Genomic DNA, 19,384 nt, shown 5'->3' with positions numbered 1-19,384 from the left:
GTGGTCAGAAAATGAATACAGCTATATGGTAAAGATAGATTCAGACAAAAAGAAACCTCTAAATAGGTCACAATGTGTTTTTAAAAATGTACATAGCTTTGGGAGAGAGAATAAAAAGGGTAGAGATAGTCATAGATTAAAAGTAATTTAAAGACTATAAAGTGGGGTCCTTGCAAAAAGAATAGAATAATAAAAATTATGAGTCTCATAGAGACGTAAAATACACAGAGAGTCTGGATTGTGTATATTATTGTGTTTTCTTTGGATTGTTTGACTGGTAATGAGCTAACTTCTAAGAGACATTTGATTGTGGGGGCTGCTAAGTTAAACCAACCTACATACTTTAAAGATATCTTGACTTTTAAAATCCAGGTCTAAGAATATCTTGCTTTGGAAAATAGGTTCTACTTCTGTTTCCACTGAGGATGAGAAGCAGTAGATATATTCCAGGTTAATATGGTTTGATTGAGGAAGATTCCCTGGAAGGTCTCTGATGGAAACAATGACCCAGGTGATCCAACATCCACAACAGCTTCAAGGCTGCTGGCTGAGATGGACCAATTGCACAAAATGCCCCAGTCAGGACTTTATCATAATTCTAAATTTTCTCAGGATCCCTCAAAGATCACTGTAGTGGCATTTCATTTGTATTTTAATAAATAATGCTTACTTGAAGATCAGAGAGTAAAACAGATCAGGCAGTGTAACACACACCTTTAATACTAGTGGCTACACTAGTTGCCATAGAAACTGGGTGGAGCATGTCTTTAATCCTAGTGGTATCTGCCTTTAACTACAGCCCTAGAGAGGATTATAAAAAAGGAGGACACAGCTCTCAGACATAGCCTCATTCTGAGATACCTGGAGACAGGATTGCCATTTTGGACTGAGGTCAAGGTAAAAGTCAGTACTTGGCTTCTTTGCTTTTCTGGTCTTCAAGTTGAACCCCAATATCTTAGTTTTTATTAATTGTGCTTCATTTGGTGCCCAATGTGGGGCATGAATTTAAAAAAAAAAACATTGTTTTCATTTAAGGAGGTTGGTTTTAAATTGCTTTTGGTCATAGTCAATCTCTTTCTAAAAGAAAGGACGATATTATATAAAAATGATGAAGAAAATGGTAGATTATTATAATAGAAAAATGGGGTAGTTTACTGAACTGCTTTAATCTAAAAAACAACTGTTAATCTCAAATATTTTACATTGGTATAGATTTAAATTTAAGATTAATTTTGTTATGCTGCATGTGTATTTCTATTCTTGCTTAAGGTACTGTGTTTCTACAGCTCAATATATAATTAAAAAATACAGATTTACAAAAATACAGTTAGTCATCTATAATAGTCAAACTTAAGGTCATGTTAGTTAGGTTTTCTAGATATACAAAGATATATTTCAGAAAGATATGTATCTTCAAATATTTCAAAGACCGACAGAATATGGCATTTAAAAGTTTTAATAACTTAGAGTTCTTTTGACATGAGACATGCCTGCTCCTGGCAGTACCAATCTCCTCCCAAGAGGACGCTTTGACACTGAAGACATTACATATGCAGTTTGTTTTCATTTTGGCAAAATTGGCCTGTTGGGCAAGAACTGTCCTTGTCTTGACTGCTGACAGTAAGTATACTGTTCAATCTGGACAAGCAGAACACAAAGAAAGTGGTTGCTGAACTTTGCCAAGACAGGGTAGAAAAGTCCTTCAAATTTTCCTGCTCTGAAAAGCATCTGTCAGATATTGCAGGCCAGTAAGACAAAGCTGGATGCCCCAACATTGTAGAGAAACCTCGGGTTATTGTTCAGGCAGCCAGCTGTTTCTGTCATTCCCTGGAAATTGCTTTCCTGCACTTCCTGCTTACTCAGGTAATTTTCTTTTCAGGTCTTTGATGGAGTTAAAGACAGATAATTATAGTTGCAGTTTTTCTTAGTTATAATAAAAGATAAATTAGATATCAAACTTTAAACTCACCAAGATAGGAAAGATAATTAAACATTTTCTCTAATTTTGTCAAATACAAATAGACTACATATTGTAACTATAGGAAGAGACTGATCATTCATTTCCGGCTGCCCAGACACAATCACACAAAAACTATATTAATTATAACAGTGCTTAGCCAATAGCTTAGGCTTTTATTAACTAACTCTTACATCTTAAATTAACCCATTCATATTATCTTATATTTTACTATGAGGCTCATGGTTTATCAGTAAAGTTCCAGGGCATCTATCTCCTTTAGCAGTTACATGGCATCTCCCTAACTCTGCCTTCTTTTCTCCTTTATCTCTGCTCAGAAGTCCTACCTTGCTCTATTCTGCATTGTCATATACTCAAAGAAGCTTCTTCATTTACCAATGGTAATAAAGCATATTCACAGCATACAAGGGGAAATCCCACATCGTGTAACTGTAATTCTTACTTGATAACTATTTTGTTGTTATTTTTATTATGCTAAAATTAAAACCTCCCTTTTTGATTATACAGAAATGGAGAAATGCTTCAGAGTAATTTTTCTGTATGCTGTGACTATGTATTCTTCTCATTGGTTAATAATAAAAGTTGTTTGATCAATAGCCAGTCAGGAAAAAGTTAGGTGGAACAACCAAACTGAGATCTTAGATGAGGAGGGGTGGAGTTAGCAAAGATCCCAGCCAGTCACTGAACAAGCAGAACATGTTGAAAATGAAAAAAGCCTTGAGTCATGTGGCAAAACATAGACATATGGGTGAATCTAAATGTAAAGAGTAGCTAGTAATAAGCCTGAGCTATTGGTCAAGCATTAATAATTAATATAAGCCTCTGAATAATTATTTGGAAATGAAGTGGCTACAGGATAGGGCCGGACAGAGAAACCTTTGTTTACAATTTGGGATTTACTATTTCAGTGGGTTAGAATCCATAATGGTGGAGCAAAGGAATAATAGAGAACCTGTGCCTCGTGACACAGTTCTTCTAACAAGGCCACACATCTCAATCCTTCCTCCAAATGGGCACCAAGCATTCAAACATGAGCCTCTGGGGCCATCCTAATTCAAACCACAACATCTGGGGTAACTGAAGCCAAGTTTCTTTCTTGGACCAGATGTCGTAGGCCCACCCATGTAGTCATTAGCCAGTATGGAGCATTTTCTAAAATGCTAGTGCCTGTTTTGCCCTGCAGGCATCTCTGGGGACATCCTCACACCGGAGAAGACAGTGAAAGTTTAAAGACATTGATGCAAATAACAGACAGCTTATAATCTGTTGTGATATGAGAATACGTGGATTCTAAACCAGTTTTGGCCTTTGACATAGTTTGCTTTGATAAACTTGGGACAGAGAGGATTTATCTGGCTTATACTTCTCCATTACAGTGTATCATCAAGGGAAACCAGGGCAGAAAATCAGTGCAGAGACCTAGAGGCAAGAACTGACATAAAGAGCATGGGCGAATGCTGCTTACTGGCGTGTTTGGGGGTCTTTGCAAACATCAGAGCTGACAGGGTAAAAATCCTTGTGAGGTAAGAAGGAAGTCCAGTTCAACACAACTCAATAGCCAGTGTCAGTTCAAATGTCCAGAGTCTAGCAGTTTATTTTATGCATATTTAAGTACAATACAATATTGGAAAAAATTTCTCCTCATGATAATTAACTCAATCTTGTGTTAATAAAGCTTAAGGGATGACTACATCAAAAATCTTTGCAAAGTACAAGTGATACCTTCCATAAAGATGGGTTCTACAGACTGACTGAGAAACAATGTTTAAGACAAGGGAATATGGAGAATGAGTGAAATAAATGTAAACATGAGTCAGGAGTGGCTCAGCCCTACAGACAGCACAGGTCACCAGGCTATTAACCACATCCATTCCCCCACCTTTGGGGCAGGAGACAGGTTGTGCATCTCTTCCACTGAAGAGACAACCCTGAGAGTTTGACATTCCTGGTTTCCCTAGCGCTTATCTGTGAGCACAAAGACCTTGTGCTCATCACAGCTTCTTCCTCGGGCTCATATTCAGCTACCATTTTATACCTCTCAGGACAATCTGCCCAGGGATGGTACCCCCACAGTGGCTAAGGTCCTCCCATATCAATCATTAATCAAGAAAATTCCCTACAGATTGTCTGCAGGCTAATCTGATGGAAGAATTTGTTTCAGTTCAGATTCCCAGATGACTCTAGCTTGGGTTGATAAAAATTAACCAGGGCAGCCTTAATAGTTATAGAAGACACTTTCTTATCTGGTGGGAATACCTAATTGAGGTTATATGCTCACAAGGAGAAAAGACAAATTGGTAACTCAGTGGTAAGAAAAAGAACATCAGCATCTCCATATGTGAGGCTCTTAGCATCACAGAAAGCAAAATGCTTTTAGGATACTTAGTTGCTTTTCTATTGCTGCGAAGAGACAACACCGCCATGTGGACTTATAAAAGAAAGCCTTTAACTGGAGATTACGGTTTCAGAGGGTTGGTCCATGACCACCATGGGGTAGGTAGATGAGGGCAAGTAGCAGGCATGGTGCTGGAGCAATAGCTGAGAACTTGCATACTGAGACAGCAACCATGAGACAAAGAAAGAGCTCTAACTGGGAATGATGTGGGATTTTAAACCTCAAAACCCACCCTCAATGGCACATCTCATCCAATAAGTTACATATCATAACCCTTCTCAAGCAGTCCCACCATATTAGTCTATGGTGGTCCTTTTCATTTTAACCACCACAAAGATCAGGAGATAGTAGAGAAGTGGCATTTTTAATGTATTTTAGATTCAGACTATGCTTCTTTGTTGGGTAGCTCGATCAGCTCTCACCCTGAGACAGTTCAATCTTTCCTGAGCAACCATCCACTGTTCCATCTGACCCAGGAATCAGGCATGGATTTCTCAGAGTGATTTCTATCTTTGGTCCCAGTGGCACTCATTAAATATTATGTGAGTCTCTGGCCGTTAAACAAAAGTAGAAAAAATACAGACATGCTAAGTACCAGTTGGAGAAACTTATCAAAGTGCTTGATGTGAACCCCAGATGAGCCCATAAAGGGAGAAGGAGGAGAAGCTGTTTCTATGCTGCCACCTCACAACCTGTGGAGTTGCCTTCTCTTTTATGTATCTTGACTTGAGTAAAACCAGATCTTTGGGTTTGACAAGTAAAAAAAAAAAAATTTAGAACTAGCCAGTATGAAACAGGAGTTGGGGTTTATTAAAGATATTTTTAGGGACAATAAAATGGCTGAGTGGGTAAAGGTGCTTGCTGCAAAGCTTGGCGAGCCCAGTTGTATTGCAGGCACTCACACAGTGGAATAAGGGGACAGAACTGACTCCTGGGGTGCCCTCTAACTCCCACACACAAACCATGGCATACATGTGCGACATGCACATACCCACGCAAATACATAAATGTAATAAAAAGGAAAGTTTGATACTACAGATTTTAATAACAAGAGTCAAGAGAAAGCAAGGTATTCAGAAAGAAAGACACTAGAAAGCTTCTGTAGGCTTCTCTGGGAGAGAATCACACTTCGTGGCCTTTACATTAATCATAACACTGTAAAGTCTGAAGCTATTCTTTTCACACGGTTCCCAAGGAATCTAAATGGAGTTACAGGGTGCTTCCTGAAGGAAAGCTGTCAAGACCACAACTGCTGAGCTGAAGCTATAAATGAGGTCTGAGGAAGGTCAGAGCGTGTCACTGAGAGCTGAGTAACAGTCCTGTTTTAGATCCCCAGTACATGTCTGGGAAAAGGAATAAGGCTTTGCCCAAGGCCATGAATATTTGGTCCTCATCTTTGTCAGTGTTATTATTGCTGTGATGAAACACCATAACCAAAAGCAAGTTGGGAGGAAATGGGTTACCTGGCTTTTACTTCCATATCACTGTTCATAACTGAAGGAAGTCAGGACAGGACCTAAAACGGGGTAGGAACCTGGAGGCAGGAGCTGATGCAGAGGCCATAAAGCAGTACTGCTTACTGGCTTAATCAGCCTACATCCTTACAGAACCTAGAACCACCAGTCTAGGGATGACACCACCCACAATGGGCTGGGTCCTCCCCCATCAATCTCTAATTAAGAAAATGTATTACAGAACTGGCTACAACCCAATATTATGGAGGCATTTTCTCAATTGAGGGTCCCTTCTCTCAGATGATTTTAGTTTATGTCAAGTTGGCATAAACCTGCCTGGCACAACTGACCCCTTGTCACCTTGACACACAAACACATCACCATTAAGCCACAATGTTTCCTTTCTTTCATTCCCAAGATCTCACATTAAAAATGTAAATAACTTTTAAAATCCCTCAGTCCTTACAAATTCTAACACATTAAAAGTTCAGTCTCTTTAAAATAGCCAATATCTTTTAGAATACAAAGTCTTGGGAGCTGGAGAGATTGCTCACTGTTTAAGAGCACTGACTGCTCTTCCAGAAAACTTGGGTTCAATTCTAGGCACCCACATGGCAGCTCACAACTGTCTGTAACTCCAGTTCCAGGAACCAACACCTATGGCAAAATATCAATGCACATAACATTAAAAAAATTAAAACCCAAAGTCTTTTAAAATTCAAGGTCTCTGAACTGTGGGCTCCTGTAAAAAACAAAATTAAGTTAAATATTTTTTTTATTTCAAGAGAGAAGAACCAGGGAACAGTCACAACCACATCAAAGCAGAACCAAACTCCAAAAGTGTAAATAGCCCAACATCCAATGCCTGGGATCCATTCACTATCTTCTGGACTCTGTAACAGGCTTTCTTGGACTGCCAGCTCCCAATTCATGATACAAAGACTTATTATTAGTTATGAATGCTTGACCTTATCTTGTCCCACTAGCTCTTATAATTTAATCAAATTTTTCTCTTCATCTATGTTTTATCTTGGGGCTTTTTACCTTTTTCTCATTCTGTATGCCCTATTTTCCTGTTTTCCTCCACATTTGGATGGCTGATGTACCTGGCTGACTGGCCCCAGATGTCTGCCTCTCTTTCTCCCTTGTTCTCTCTCTCCTCTCCAAAGCTTATATTTCTCCTCCTACTTATTCTCTCTGTCTGCTAGCCCCACATATCCCTCTACTGCCTAGAAATTGACCATTTAGCTTTTTATTAAACTAATCCAGTGCCTTAAGCAGGCAAAGCTACACATGTTTACATCATTAAACAAATGCAACATAAACAAATGTGATATATCTTTACATAATTAAAGTAATATTGCATAACATTTCCCCCTTTTGTCTAAATAAAAAGAAATGTTTTAACTTTAGCATAGTAATACTATAAGCAATAAGAACAATTTTCAAACAAGAATTATATTACAACATTCAGTTCATTTGCATTTGACAAATTCAGAGAAAAATACTCCATCCTATCTTAGTGAGTTCAAAGTTTTGTACCTAATCTACCTTCTATCATAGCTAAGGAAAACTGCAACTATAACTATTTAGTCTTCAACTCCATCAAAACCCCAGAAGAATATATTATTTCCTGAGTAAACAGGAAGTATAATGAAAGCCATCTCCAAAATATAGAAACAACAGAGACATCTGACTGCCAATATTGGGACAGTCATCCAAAGTTCCTCTGCAATCTTGGGGCATTCATCTTTGGTCTACAGGCCTAGAATATCTAGCAGACTTTTCTAGAAAGCAGGAATTTCAAAGGACTGTCCCACCTGTTTCGGCAAAGTTAGTAGTCACTTTCCTTTGTGTCCTTCATGTCCAGTTTATACAGCATACTGTCCGCAGTCAAGGCAAGAGCAGCCTTGCCATAATAAAACAAACTCCATATAGAGGTTCTTTGATGGCAATCTATGAAGTAGATTGGTGCTGCCAGAAGCAGACACGTCTCACTGCCATAAAAATTCTTAGGTTATTAAACATCTTAAATACCATATTCTGCAAGTCTCGGAAGCATTTGTAGACCATCTATCTAAAATATATCTGTTTAACCTTGAAAATATAACTAACATGAATAACCTGCATTTCTTTTTTAAAAAAAGATTAATTTATTTATTGTATATTCAGTGCTCTGCCTGCATGTATGCTTACACACCAGAAGAGGGCACCAGATTGCATTACAGGTGGTTGTGAACTACCACATGGTTGAGGGGAACTGAACTCAGGATCTCTGGAAGAACAGCCAGTGCTCTTAACCTCTGAGGCATCTCTCCAGCCCCAAACCTGCATTTCTTAATTGTACATTACATTTTAAAATGAGCTGTATAAGCACAATACTCCAAACAAAAGTAGAGAAATATATGTAGTATAACAAAAGTTACTTTAAATTTGTATCAATATACCAATCCATACCAAATGTAAAATATTTGAGGCTAACAGTTGTCTTTTTATTCTTTGTTCCTGAATCCCCACTAAATTATGACAAACATCCATAACCCAATGGATGGTCAAAAGCCACCCACTCCACCTCTTGGGAATGTTGGTGTTGTGTTCTTTAGACTGCATGCTGTTGTATGAGGGTGATAGAATCTTTAGGAAACCCTGAGGAAATTGAGTTAATGACCAATTCCTGGGAAAACTAGTTGTGACTTCTGTTATAAAGTCTCAGAAATCAAAGGGATCATTATAAATGCTACCTGCTTGTAGTTTTTCTTGGTTTATTTCTTTATATCTGCAGCCAAGATTTTCAGGAGGTTGCATCCATCAAATTTGATCTCTATTAACCTTGAAGGAATCTACAATTGTTTGTTTTCTATGGAAATAAAAACATACCCCCAATGCAACACATTTTTAAAATTCCATTTTAAAGTTAAGACATACCTAAAAGCCGGGCAGTGGTGATGCTGCCTTTAATCCCAGCACTTGGGAGGCAGAGGCAGGCAGATCTCTGTGAGTTCCAGACCAGCCTGGTCTACAAGAGCTAGTTCCAGGACAGGCTCCAAAACCACAGAGAAACCCTGTCTCGAAAAACCAAAGACATACCTAAAGTATCTAGGCTGGTTTAATCCAGCAGTCCCATGTCTCTTGGCAGATGGCAGCTGTCATTCGCTCATGGGCACTCACAGTCAACACAACATCATACAGGATCCAGACTCCGTGTGCATTTCTCATCTTTACATGCCTTTTCACCTTTATATTACTTTACTCTTTCTTTAAAGATTTTACTTTATTAATTTTAAACTATTTTTTCTATGACTGTCTTATCAAATTTATTTTCTTTCTTAAGCCTACACATATTTTTTAAACATACTATAACCTATTTAGAGCTTTTTTTTTCCCATCTGGACCTGTCTTTACTGCATGTCTCTAGCCTTATCTGACCACGTGAGTCAAACATTAATCTGCTAAGCAGCATTTAGGTCTTCTGCTGTGGCTTTGGCAGCTGGCTCCAACCCACTCCTCAGGCCTTAAACAGTCCTTAAGCCTGTTTAAGTGGGACCTGCATTTAATTGTCCCAGCTCTGGGAAGTTGGTGTCCACACTGTGGCAGATGTTTTACCTAGCTTGTTGTTTCTACTCAAGTGTTCTCTGTATGCCAAATGTAGCAGGCTTTCTTTTGGGCCACCAACCATGTTCCAAGTCATAACACGGAGACTTACTATTAGTTATGAATGCTTAGCCTTAGCTTAGGTTCATTTCTTGCTAGCTCTTATACCTTGTTTTAACCTGTTTCTCTTCATCTATGTTTTTGCCTTGGGAGGTTTTTTTTTTTTTTCCTGCCTTCTTTCATTCTGTGTATCTGCTGTCTGGTGGCTGCCTTGCTGGCTGTCCCTGGGCATCTCCCTCTCTTCCTCCTTTGTTCTCTCTCTTCTCCAATCTAGATTCCTCCTCCTACTTATTCTCTCTGTCCACCAGCCATGCCTATCTTTCTACTGCCTAGCTATTGGCCATTTAGTTTTTTATTAGAGCGATCAGATGCTTTAGGCAGGCAAAACCACACATCTTTACATTATTAAACAAATGCAGCATAGACAAATGTAACATACCTTTACATAGTTAAAGTAGCATTCCACAACAGGATTCCTCCATGTGTTTGGTCACTTTCTGGCTGTGCTCTCTGTAACACACATTTTGTCTTCTAGGCTCTGGCTCCAGTCCACTGCTGCTGTTGTTCTTGGTCCCATGGTACTGACATCTCCAAAATCCGGGTCTTCTGCTGCAACCATGTGGCACTTTTACTAATAGCCTCTCCAGGGCTCTCTTTATAGTGCCAAGCCTCAACTTCTTTGCATGACCCCTTCAGTCCTGAGCCTTCAACTGCCAACTAAGGCTGCCCCTTCACCAATGGCCTCCCCTGGCTTCTCAAAGTGCCAAGCCTCAGCTGCTCTCCTCTCTGCCTTCCCTCTTCCCAGAATTCTCTTAGTCTATTTGCTCTGCCTATACTTCCTGTCTGGCTACTAGACAATCAGTGTTTTATTAAACTAATACGAGTGACAAATCTCTACAGTGTACAAGAGCATTATCCCACAGCAGTTAATTACTGCTGATTCTTCAGCCCCAGCTGAAGATTTGACTCTTCATTCAAAGTAACAGAAAGTCCAGGTCAAAATTTTAAACTTCCCTCTAAAAACGTCAGCCTCCATCTCTGCTTTGGCTCTAAGCTAGGCCTCCATCTCTGCTTTGCCCTCAACATTCTTATCTTCCAAGCTTCTTCAGAAGAGCTCAGCAAACATTGGACTTTCAATGGCCTTTCCTGCACAAAATTCCACAGTCCTTCCACAACCCTGCCTAAAGCAACACGGTTCAGTCTGTCACAACATAAAGTATCTATCCATGAAACAAGCACTATCTCTATGCCCACAATCTTGACATAAAATGTTATTTGTGGGGTAAATCTTGCTTCTCAACTAGAAGAGACATCACTAGACTCCAGGGTGAGAGACTTCTTTCCCTTTCTTTTCCCTTCATATTCCATTTTCTTTGTCTCAGTGGCCATCATATTTCTTACCATTTCTGCATCTATTCTTTTGGAACGCCATAGTGATCTCTCCATTAGGAGGGAGAGTCTTTCTTTTGTCCTACCTTTTGGAAGCAATGGCAATCCCTCCACCACTTTAGGATGATATTTTACATTTTTAAAAGAATAAAAAGGTGGCAAAGGTTGGGACTTTGAAAACCTGAGTCTTAGCATTTTTTTTTCTAAATACACTACCATACTTCAGCTTTTGTAATTTTAAGGAAGTAATGGTGTGTATATAAAAAGAGAAGACAGATTTTTTTTTTTTTTTTTTTGGTTTTTCGAGACAGGGTTTCTCTCTGTGTTTTTTTTTTTTTGTTTGTTTTTTTTTGAGCCTGTCCTGGAACTAGCTCTTGTAGACCAGGCTGGTCTCGAACTCACAGAGATCCGCCTGCCTCTGCCTCCCGAGTGCTGGGATTAAAGGCGTGCGCCACCACCACCCGGCGAAGAGAAGACAGATTTAAAGTACAAATAGTTCAATTATAAATATGTACTTATACTTAAGTCAATTAGTATCTTCCAAACAATTAAAAATATATGTAGCACAGTATTTTTAAAAGAATACATGAAACTGAGGTCATAAAAATAAGTTAGAAACGTGACCACTGCCACTCATAAGCTTATGAATTTCTCTGTCACTTCATAAACTTAAAGGTCAACAGATATTTTTCTTTTGTAGCCATGAGAGTTATTTTGGCATTTTGTTTCAGACTAGTTTGCCTTCTCCAGAAACCTTAGGTCACCTAAACCTCAGGCAAATTAACAAGCTGCCTTCAGGAGCTTCAGGAACTGGGACTACTATTTATGGAACAACACTAGTTATCTCTGTGCTTGTGTTACTGGAATTGCTAAGGTTAGAGCCTGACAGCCCTAACAAAACAGACTCGACCACTCATCCTCAATATGTCAAGTCAAAGAAAAGAGAAGTGGAGAAATTCTATTCACACACTGAGGCCACACTGGAAAGAGGAATAAACACAAAGATCCAGTGACCCCACCTGACATGAGACTGAATTTCAAATATAAGGCAGGAGAAGAAGCAGAATAACCAAGCAGTCAGGGCCGAGGGGTGTTCATGCCCATCCCTGAGTGAGGCAGGACAAACTTTCAGAATAATGTGAAATCTTTCTCCAGAAGACAAGTGTCTCCTGTGCCAGCATCAGGTTTTGGCCTTTCCATTCCCAATATAGACTCTTGAGGGGGGGGAATTCCAATTTCTTTGGTCATTATCTTTTTTTTTTCTTTAACAATAACAATCTGATATCCAAAGGGAGCCTCACAAGTGCCTTAGAACATATTGACTTCTGCAAGCATGGTTGTTAGGTTATAGAGAACAAACGTAGACCATGATTTCTCCATTGGCTGACTTCTCCACATTGACTTCTCCATTCAGCTTCTGGTCATCAGGCCAAGGATCTGACACCCTCACTGCAGTAAGTGTGGTCAGTTGTCCAGAAAAAAGTTATTTGAACTCACATATTCTGCTTATACAAGCCTGTGAGTCATGACTGGAGAAAATATTTGAAGTCTAAAAAGATGATAAGTGTATGTCTACAATCCAGTACTTCGGGAAGCAGAAACAGCGCAATCAACCCGGAGGACTTGCTGACTAGCCGGTCCACTCAAGGGGGTTCCAGGTACAGTGAGAGAGCATGTCCTAAACAATAAAGTGAAATGGATTAAGAAAGACCCCCTCATGATGAACTCTGACCTCCACATACACATGTATACAATGAGCACTTGTACATACATGTGCACACAGGAACATATGTACACATACACATAAATGAAATATTTAGTTTTCAAATAACTTTCTGAATTTTTAAATATACCCTAATTTTTCACAAAAGAATTTGCATATGGTTAACAAAAATAATTATTAATTAATAAAATCTAAAATTTTATTAAGTAAATAATAAAAATCACTTTGAGGAAACCTAACTATATAATTGAAAACAGTGACAGATAAGTACTTCATGTAGATACTGTGTATGTCAATCTTGGGCTTGGAATGTACTTTAGCTGGCAGCCTGTTTAAGGTAGTGGGTTGGTCCTCAGTACCACAGTCCTTCCTGGCTACATAGCTAGTTTAAAATGAACTTGGATTAAACATCCTGTCTTTTGTTTGCTTGTTTGTTTGTTTTAGAAAAATGAATACAGTAAGTAAATCAGGTGTAAGTCAAATTAAAATGGAAGTAAAAACTCAAGAGTTCCTGGATTCTTATCGCAGGATCACAGCGAAAGGGACTTGTCCTAGTTCGGTTTCTATTGCTGCAATACAAGCAACTTGGGGAGGAAAGGGTTTATTTTATCTCACAGGAAGTCAGGACATGAACTCAGGCAGGAACCCTGAGGTAGGAACTGGAGCAAAACCTATGGCAGAAAGCTGCTTACTGGCTCTCTCAGCCTGCTTTCTTATCCCACTTAGGAGCAACTGCCCAGGGACAGCCCCACCCACAGTGGTCTGGGCCCTCCCACACTGATGGGTCGAGAAAATACCCTGTTGCCTTGCCAGCAGACAATCTGACAGAGGCATTTCCTCAACTGAGGTTCTCCTTCCTAGGTAACTCTAGCTTGTGTCAAGTTGACAAAAACCAACACAGGACAGGAATGGACCTGATTATCTGGCTATACATCAATTTCGCTTTAACATTCTGGGAATTACTTCTCAAAAAATTATATTTTGGCCGGGCGGTGGTGGCGCACGCCTTTAATCCCAGCACTCGGGAGGCAGAGGCAGGAGGACCTCTGTGAGTTCGAGACCAGCCTGGTCTACAAGAGCTAGTTCCAGGACAGGCTCCAAAACCACAGAGAAACCCTGTCTCGAAAAACCAAAAAAAAAAAAAAATTATATTTTGTTGAAAATAAAGAGAAAAAGAGAAGTTTTCGAAAGTGAACCTTCACACTAAAAGGCAGCTGGTTATAGAACAGCCAGGTACCATAAAGGGTGCCTAGCATTTTGTTTCCATGTTTCAATTTGCTGGGAAGAAGCTGGCTTCAACAGTTATCTCGGCACTTGATCATAATTTTGGAAGTCAATGGACTTTTTTATTTTCCCCAGAAAATAGGGCCAGGCCTGCACTTTGCTAGGATATAGAAATATCTACAATACAGTTGGGTTCACTGTGCCCGAGTCTGAAAACTTTCTCTCCCTGTCTTTAAGCTAGTGTTCCCACAGTGGGTTTTCCCTTTCAAAGCTGCTCTCAGAAGCTTGTGTGCTTGTCTTAGTTTCAAGGAGACAGTTTTCCTGAATCCCTGAGTTCTGTGAGCTCAAACTTAAAAATCTTACCTTGATTTACTTTATTTTTTTAGCCTTTAAGAGCTAATGAGTTGCACTGATATTTATGTGACTTTATGTAGCAAGTTACTACAAGAGTTTGAAAACATAAGCAATGACATTAATGATTTTGTGTGCTCAATATATAAAGCACTGTGTGCGCTCTTGCTTGACCCATTCATTCCATGTAGACCTGCTTCTGTGTTTTTTTTTTTTTTGAACTTGTATTCTAGTCAAGAAGCAATTAACAAGGAAAACATAAAGTACCTCTGTCTCAGTCACTGTTCTGTTGCTGTGAGGAGACACTGTGAGCAAGGCACCTTGTAAAGAAAGCATTTAATTGGGGGTTTGCTTACAATTTCAGAAGATTAGTCCATAATAATCATGGCAGGGAGCATGCCAACAGGTAGGCAGGCATGGCTCTGGAGAAGTGGCTAGGAGGTCACATCTGATCCACAAGTTGCAGACAGACAGACAGACAGACAGACATACAGAGAGAGAGAGAGAGAGAGAGAGAGAGAGAGAGAGAGAGAGAGAGAGAGAGAGATGGGGCTAGGTGTAGGCTTTTGAAACCCCAAAGCCCACGCCCAGGGACACATCTCCTTTGGTAAGTCCACATCTCCTAAACCTTCCCAAATAGTTCCACTAACCTGACCAGACAATTGGAGACATTTTGGTTCAAATCACCAGAACACGATGAAGATAAGAGCTATGGGGAAAATATGCAGAGAAGAGGAATGGTGAATGGTGTGCGTGTGTGTGGACGTATGCATGCACGCGCACACACACACACACACACACGAGTGCACAGTCATGCACATACTGAGGCTCATGCATGAGTGTTTATGAAAGCTGTACACTTAAGTAAGATACTGATCTATGACAGAGCTTTGTAGAAAGTCAGAGAATCCAGAATGGACTTCTAAGGGCCATCAAACATTTCCTCTGTACGGTCTTGGTGTACAGATCACAGCAACACTATGTGTAGGTACATTTGTCGTTGTGGTTTGCAGACAGGAGAACTGAGGTGTGAAGATCTACATACCATGGCTCATGGCACAGCACTTGCAAAGGTTAGGCTAGCATTGAATGCTATATCCTTCACTTACAAACTATCGCCTTATGAAAGGAGACAGAGACAGAGATCCACATTGGAGCAACCGGACTGATATCTCTAGGTCCAAATCAGGAGCAGAAGGAGAGAGAGCACGAGCAAGGAACTCAGGACCGCGAGGGGTGCACCCACACACTGAGACAATGGGGATGTTCTATCAGGAACTCACCAAGGCCAGCTGGCCTGGGTCTGAAAAAGCATGGGATAAAACCGGACTTGCTGAACATAGCAGACAATGAGGACTACTGAGAACTCAAGAACAATGGCAATAGGTTTTTGACCCTACTGCACGTACTGGCTTTGTGGGAGCCTAGGCAGTTTGGATGCTCACCTTACTAGACCTGGATGGAGGTGGGTGGTCCTTGGACTTCCCACAGGGCAGGGAATCCTGATTGCTCTTAGGGCTGACGAGGGAGGGGGACTTGATTGGGGGAGGGGGAGGGAAATGGGAGGCGGTGACGGGGAGGAGGCAGAAATCTTTAATAAATAAATTAATTAATAAATAAATTTAAATAAAAAAACTATCGCCTTTCTCTTATCAAGTCATCTAGTTACCAATAAAGATGTCCTCATTTACTGGAGCGTACATAATAGGGTTCCAACAATTACAACAGCACTTTTCAAAAGTGATACAGAAGGAAACAGAAAAGTAAAGTTACATTTCCTAAGATAAATGAGAGAAATGACATGCCAGTCCCCAGCTGAGTCTTCTAAGTCGCACTTCTCCAGGTACAAAAGTCAGGGAATGCGCCCACTGGCCCTGTAGGAGAGTCATCTTTTAAAGCATCAAACCTGGGACTTTCAGAAGGCGCTAGGAGGAAGGAGCGGAAGAGGGATGGGTTAAAAGAGGCAGGCGATGGGACTGACTGCTGTAATTTAACCTTTATAATCTCCAAACTCATTCTTGACTTCTTTGCTTTCGATAAAATCTCAGCATCACATTGCACATTTGCACCTGGGTGGGCAAGCCGAGCTTTACAGGAGTTGTTTACCTGAAGACTGGCCTGATTGTTTCCAAGATCCGCTGTCCTCATAACTCCCATTTCCTCTGTCCCTTGTGCATGACCTTCGACCATGAGGCCTGTGGATTCCCTCTTCACTCCCTTGATGTAAAACAGGAAGCCGCATACCTGTACCTGAATGCAAGGGGAGGAGAGCGACTGTGTTCTCTAGCGGTCCAACAAAGATACAAACCCAAGCAACCAAAGGGAAGACCTCGCTCAGTGTCGAACACCGATGGTGCTCTTTTCCTCTCCCAAGCCTAAGTACCAGTATAGGAGGAGTGGCGTCGGTTGTTAACAACTTTAAGGTCAAGGACCCTTCTGTTGCGCGTAGCTCTTAAGTTCTCACTCCTCAACTGCATTTGAAGCATAATTAATAGCATGATAAACTCAAGTTGTGGAAGATTTACTGTCAGAGGCCTCTTCCCTGGGTTCCCCTACAAAGAGCCTGTCATAAAGAGCACTTACTCAACGTTAGAAGGGCTATTAAAAAGCATATTAAAAGTCATCTCCTCGCTGAGCCTCTTATTGGAGCTTCTCTGTGTGGGCATGTTCCTTAAAAAGGAAGTGGGTGGACAAGAGCGCACTGGGTACAATTTGTGTATTTGCAAGAGCGAGCCGAGGCTTTCACTGAGGAAGAACATATGTTTCTGGGACTCCATCTGTGCGAAAAAGCGCGTCGTACTGGAGTTGCACTAAGGATAAAAAAAGACTTTTTGACGACTTTTCTTTCATACACCTTTCATCGTCAGTGAGCATTTGGAACAGAGTGACTGGGCCTAATTAACTGGACGTGCTACTCGCGCCACGAGGCGAGGTTCCCAGCTGCACCTGTCCCGAGGGCAGCTCCTCCCACAATCCTTCGCGAGCCGGGCGCTGAGTACGTGGGACCTCGGAGGACGTGCTCGCCCCGGGCTGAGTGCGCCTGCTTTGCCGGAGCCACGCCCCTGTCCCCTGCGGGTCCGGGGCAGGGCGGGGCGGGGCGGGGCTTGCGGCGGGTCCCCCCCACGCCTCTGGGGCTCTGGCGGCCGCAGGTCCTGGCAGTCGCTCGCCGGTCACCTCGCCGACGTGATGGCGGTCCCGGGCTCCCTGGCCGAGTGTGGCTACATCCGGACGGTGCTGGGCCAGCAGATCCTGGGACACCTGGACAGCTCCAGCCTGGCCCTGCCCTCTGAGGCCAGGCTGAGGCTGGTGGGCAGCAGCGGCCGCGGCGACACGGCGGCCCGGAGCCAGCGGATCCAGGAGCAGGTGCAGCAGACCCTGGCCCGCCGGGGCAGGAGCTCGGTGGTCAGCGGTGAGTCGAGCCCCACCCGCGACGCGCGCCCCGCGGCTCCCGGCGACGCGCTCCGTGTCCCTTCGCTCGCCCACCTACCTGTTGATCCCCGTCCCTTTCAGGACCCGCCGCGCCTCCTGGCCGGCCGCTCGTCTCCGCGGAAACAAACGCTCTTTCTCCTTCCCCGCGGTTCGGGGTCTACCGTATTCGTGTGTTAATCACCCCGTTGACTGTTACTGAATTCAGTCCGTGTCCCCCTTCGCCGCCCGATCCGGGTCCGTGCCCCCGGGTTCCGAAAGCACTTGGAAATTGTATGCAGACTTTTGGTGTGCGCGATTGTTCTTCTGTAAGACAGCTCCCTTTGGCTTTTATTTAGGTGTTTTAGAGTTCACGACTCTTTATAAATACTTTTAGAAAGAAACCTTGAAAGCCCTGCGGCTGCTACATCCCCTAAATTGAGGCAGGGCTACCTCACCTAGGTACTTGAGAGCGCTCCACTTAATATCTGCCGCGCTTGGTCTGGGACGTGAACAAATTGGGAAAGTCGACTTTGGGCTTGGGAACAACCCCAATTCCCTGCCAGAGGATATGAAGGAGGAAGGAGACTTTGGCCGGGCTAAAGGCAGCCGCGCCTGCCCACCTCACACCCACATACCAGCACGGGCACCAACAGATGCGTAGGCGCGTGGGTACAGGACTGCTCTCACCGAAAAAAAAAATCAAACTCTAGTGCACAGATTAGTTGACAGAAGTGCGGTTGATCAGAAAGATCATCACAAGCTCTAGCAAATATGCTTCCTATTAAGAGTAATAATACTCACGCGCCAGCCAGTGGATTTCAAACAGCAGAGTCTGGGAGGCTGTACTCTTCAGTTTGTCTAAAGGTTAAGGCGGTTGATGTTTGCATACTTGAAAAGTAAAGAGGTGTTTAATGATTGTAAGTTCATGTAACTGAGTGCCTGTAATGCCCCTAATTAGGCTATGTGGTTTGCATTTTATATTATCTTTTTAAAATAAACTATTTTTTTAGTTTTGTTTTTTCCTTTCTATTATTATTATTTTGAGATGCAATCTCAAACTTCCTGACTTTGCCTCCCATGTTAGGATTACAGGCAAGAACTACCTGGGGTTCTTTTTTTTTTTTTTTTTTTTAATCCAAGTTTGGAGATAAGGAAACTAAGCAAATAAATAACACTCAGATTCCAGATAGAAAGTGGCAGAGCTGGTATTTAAACACCAAAACCTGGAGTTTTAAACTGATCCTTGGTTATGGCATTGTTTTGCTTACTAACATAAAATGAGATTATTCAGATCCCACGCTTCTTTGTGACTCCTTCCCATTTTCCTCTAAATAAAACTGAACAAGTTCTGAGAGGATGGGAAGGGTCACCTAAGAAAGAACTGCTTTAGTCCCTGGGGAGAAGACCCAAAATTTAGGGTTAGGAGTCTGGCTAAAGATTTTAGGATAGTGAGGCCAGTATTTGGCTAGGCGTATTATTGCATACTGTAGTCTGAATGCCCTCATGCCCAATGCTAGACTGGACCAAAGCAGCCTCCTCTGTTCAGGGAACACAGTGCATATTAAAGTTCTGTTCTTGTCCTAGAGTAGCTAGCCCAGAAGAGCAAGCAGGCATCAACTAGTCAAAAATGGCGGGGTCCATGTGGAGCCGAAGGCAGCAGGAGCGGAGTTTGCTAAGCACCTATCATGGCAGACTCTTGTCTACAAGCTCATGTATTCCGTTTCCTTATTTCCTTAGATGGCATTGAGAGGTAGATGAGATAGATACGGCGATTCATGTCAAGTGTGAGGTGTGTGTCCATCAACAGTTGT

At 41.8% G+C, this 19,384-nt stretch overlaps 1 protein-coding gene across 1 annotated transcript in view; it reads left to right on the top strand.

The window, feature by feature from the left end:
- Window positions 1-16,583: 16,583 nt before the first annotated feature.
- The window catches only part of Pkp2 (plakophilin 2), a 61,673-nt gene continuing 58,872 nt past the window's right edge, over window positions 16,584-19,384 (top strand). Inside the window, exon 1 of the mRNA XM_057764382.1 lies at window positions 16,584-17,574. Within this exon, the coding sequence (XP_057620365.1) occupies window positions 17,352-17,574 (223 nt within the window). The 5' untranslated portion in view covers window positions 16,584-17,351. The remainder of the gene's footprint in view (window positions 17,575-19,384) is intronic.

Source organism: Chionomys nivalis, chromosome 3 (assembly GCF_950005125.1).
Source record: "Chionomys nivalis chromosome 3, mChiNiv1.1, whole genome shotgun sequence".
Lineage (NCBI taxonomy): Eukaryota > Metazoa > Chordata > Mammalia > Rodentia > Cricetidae > Chionomys > Chionomys nivalis.
This window is presented reverse-complemented; position numbering and strand designations above follow the sequence as displayed.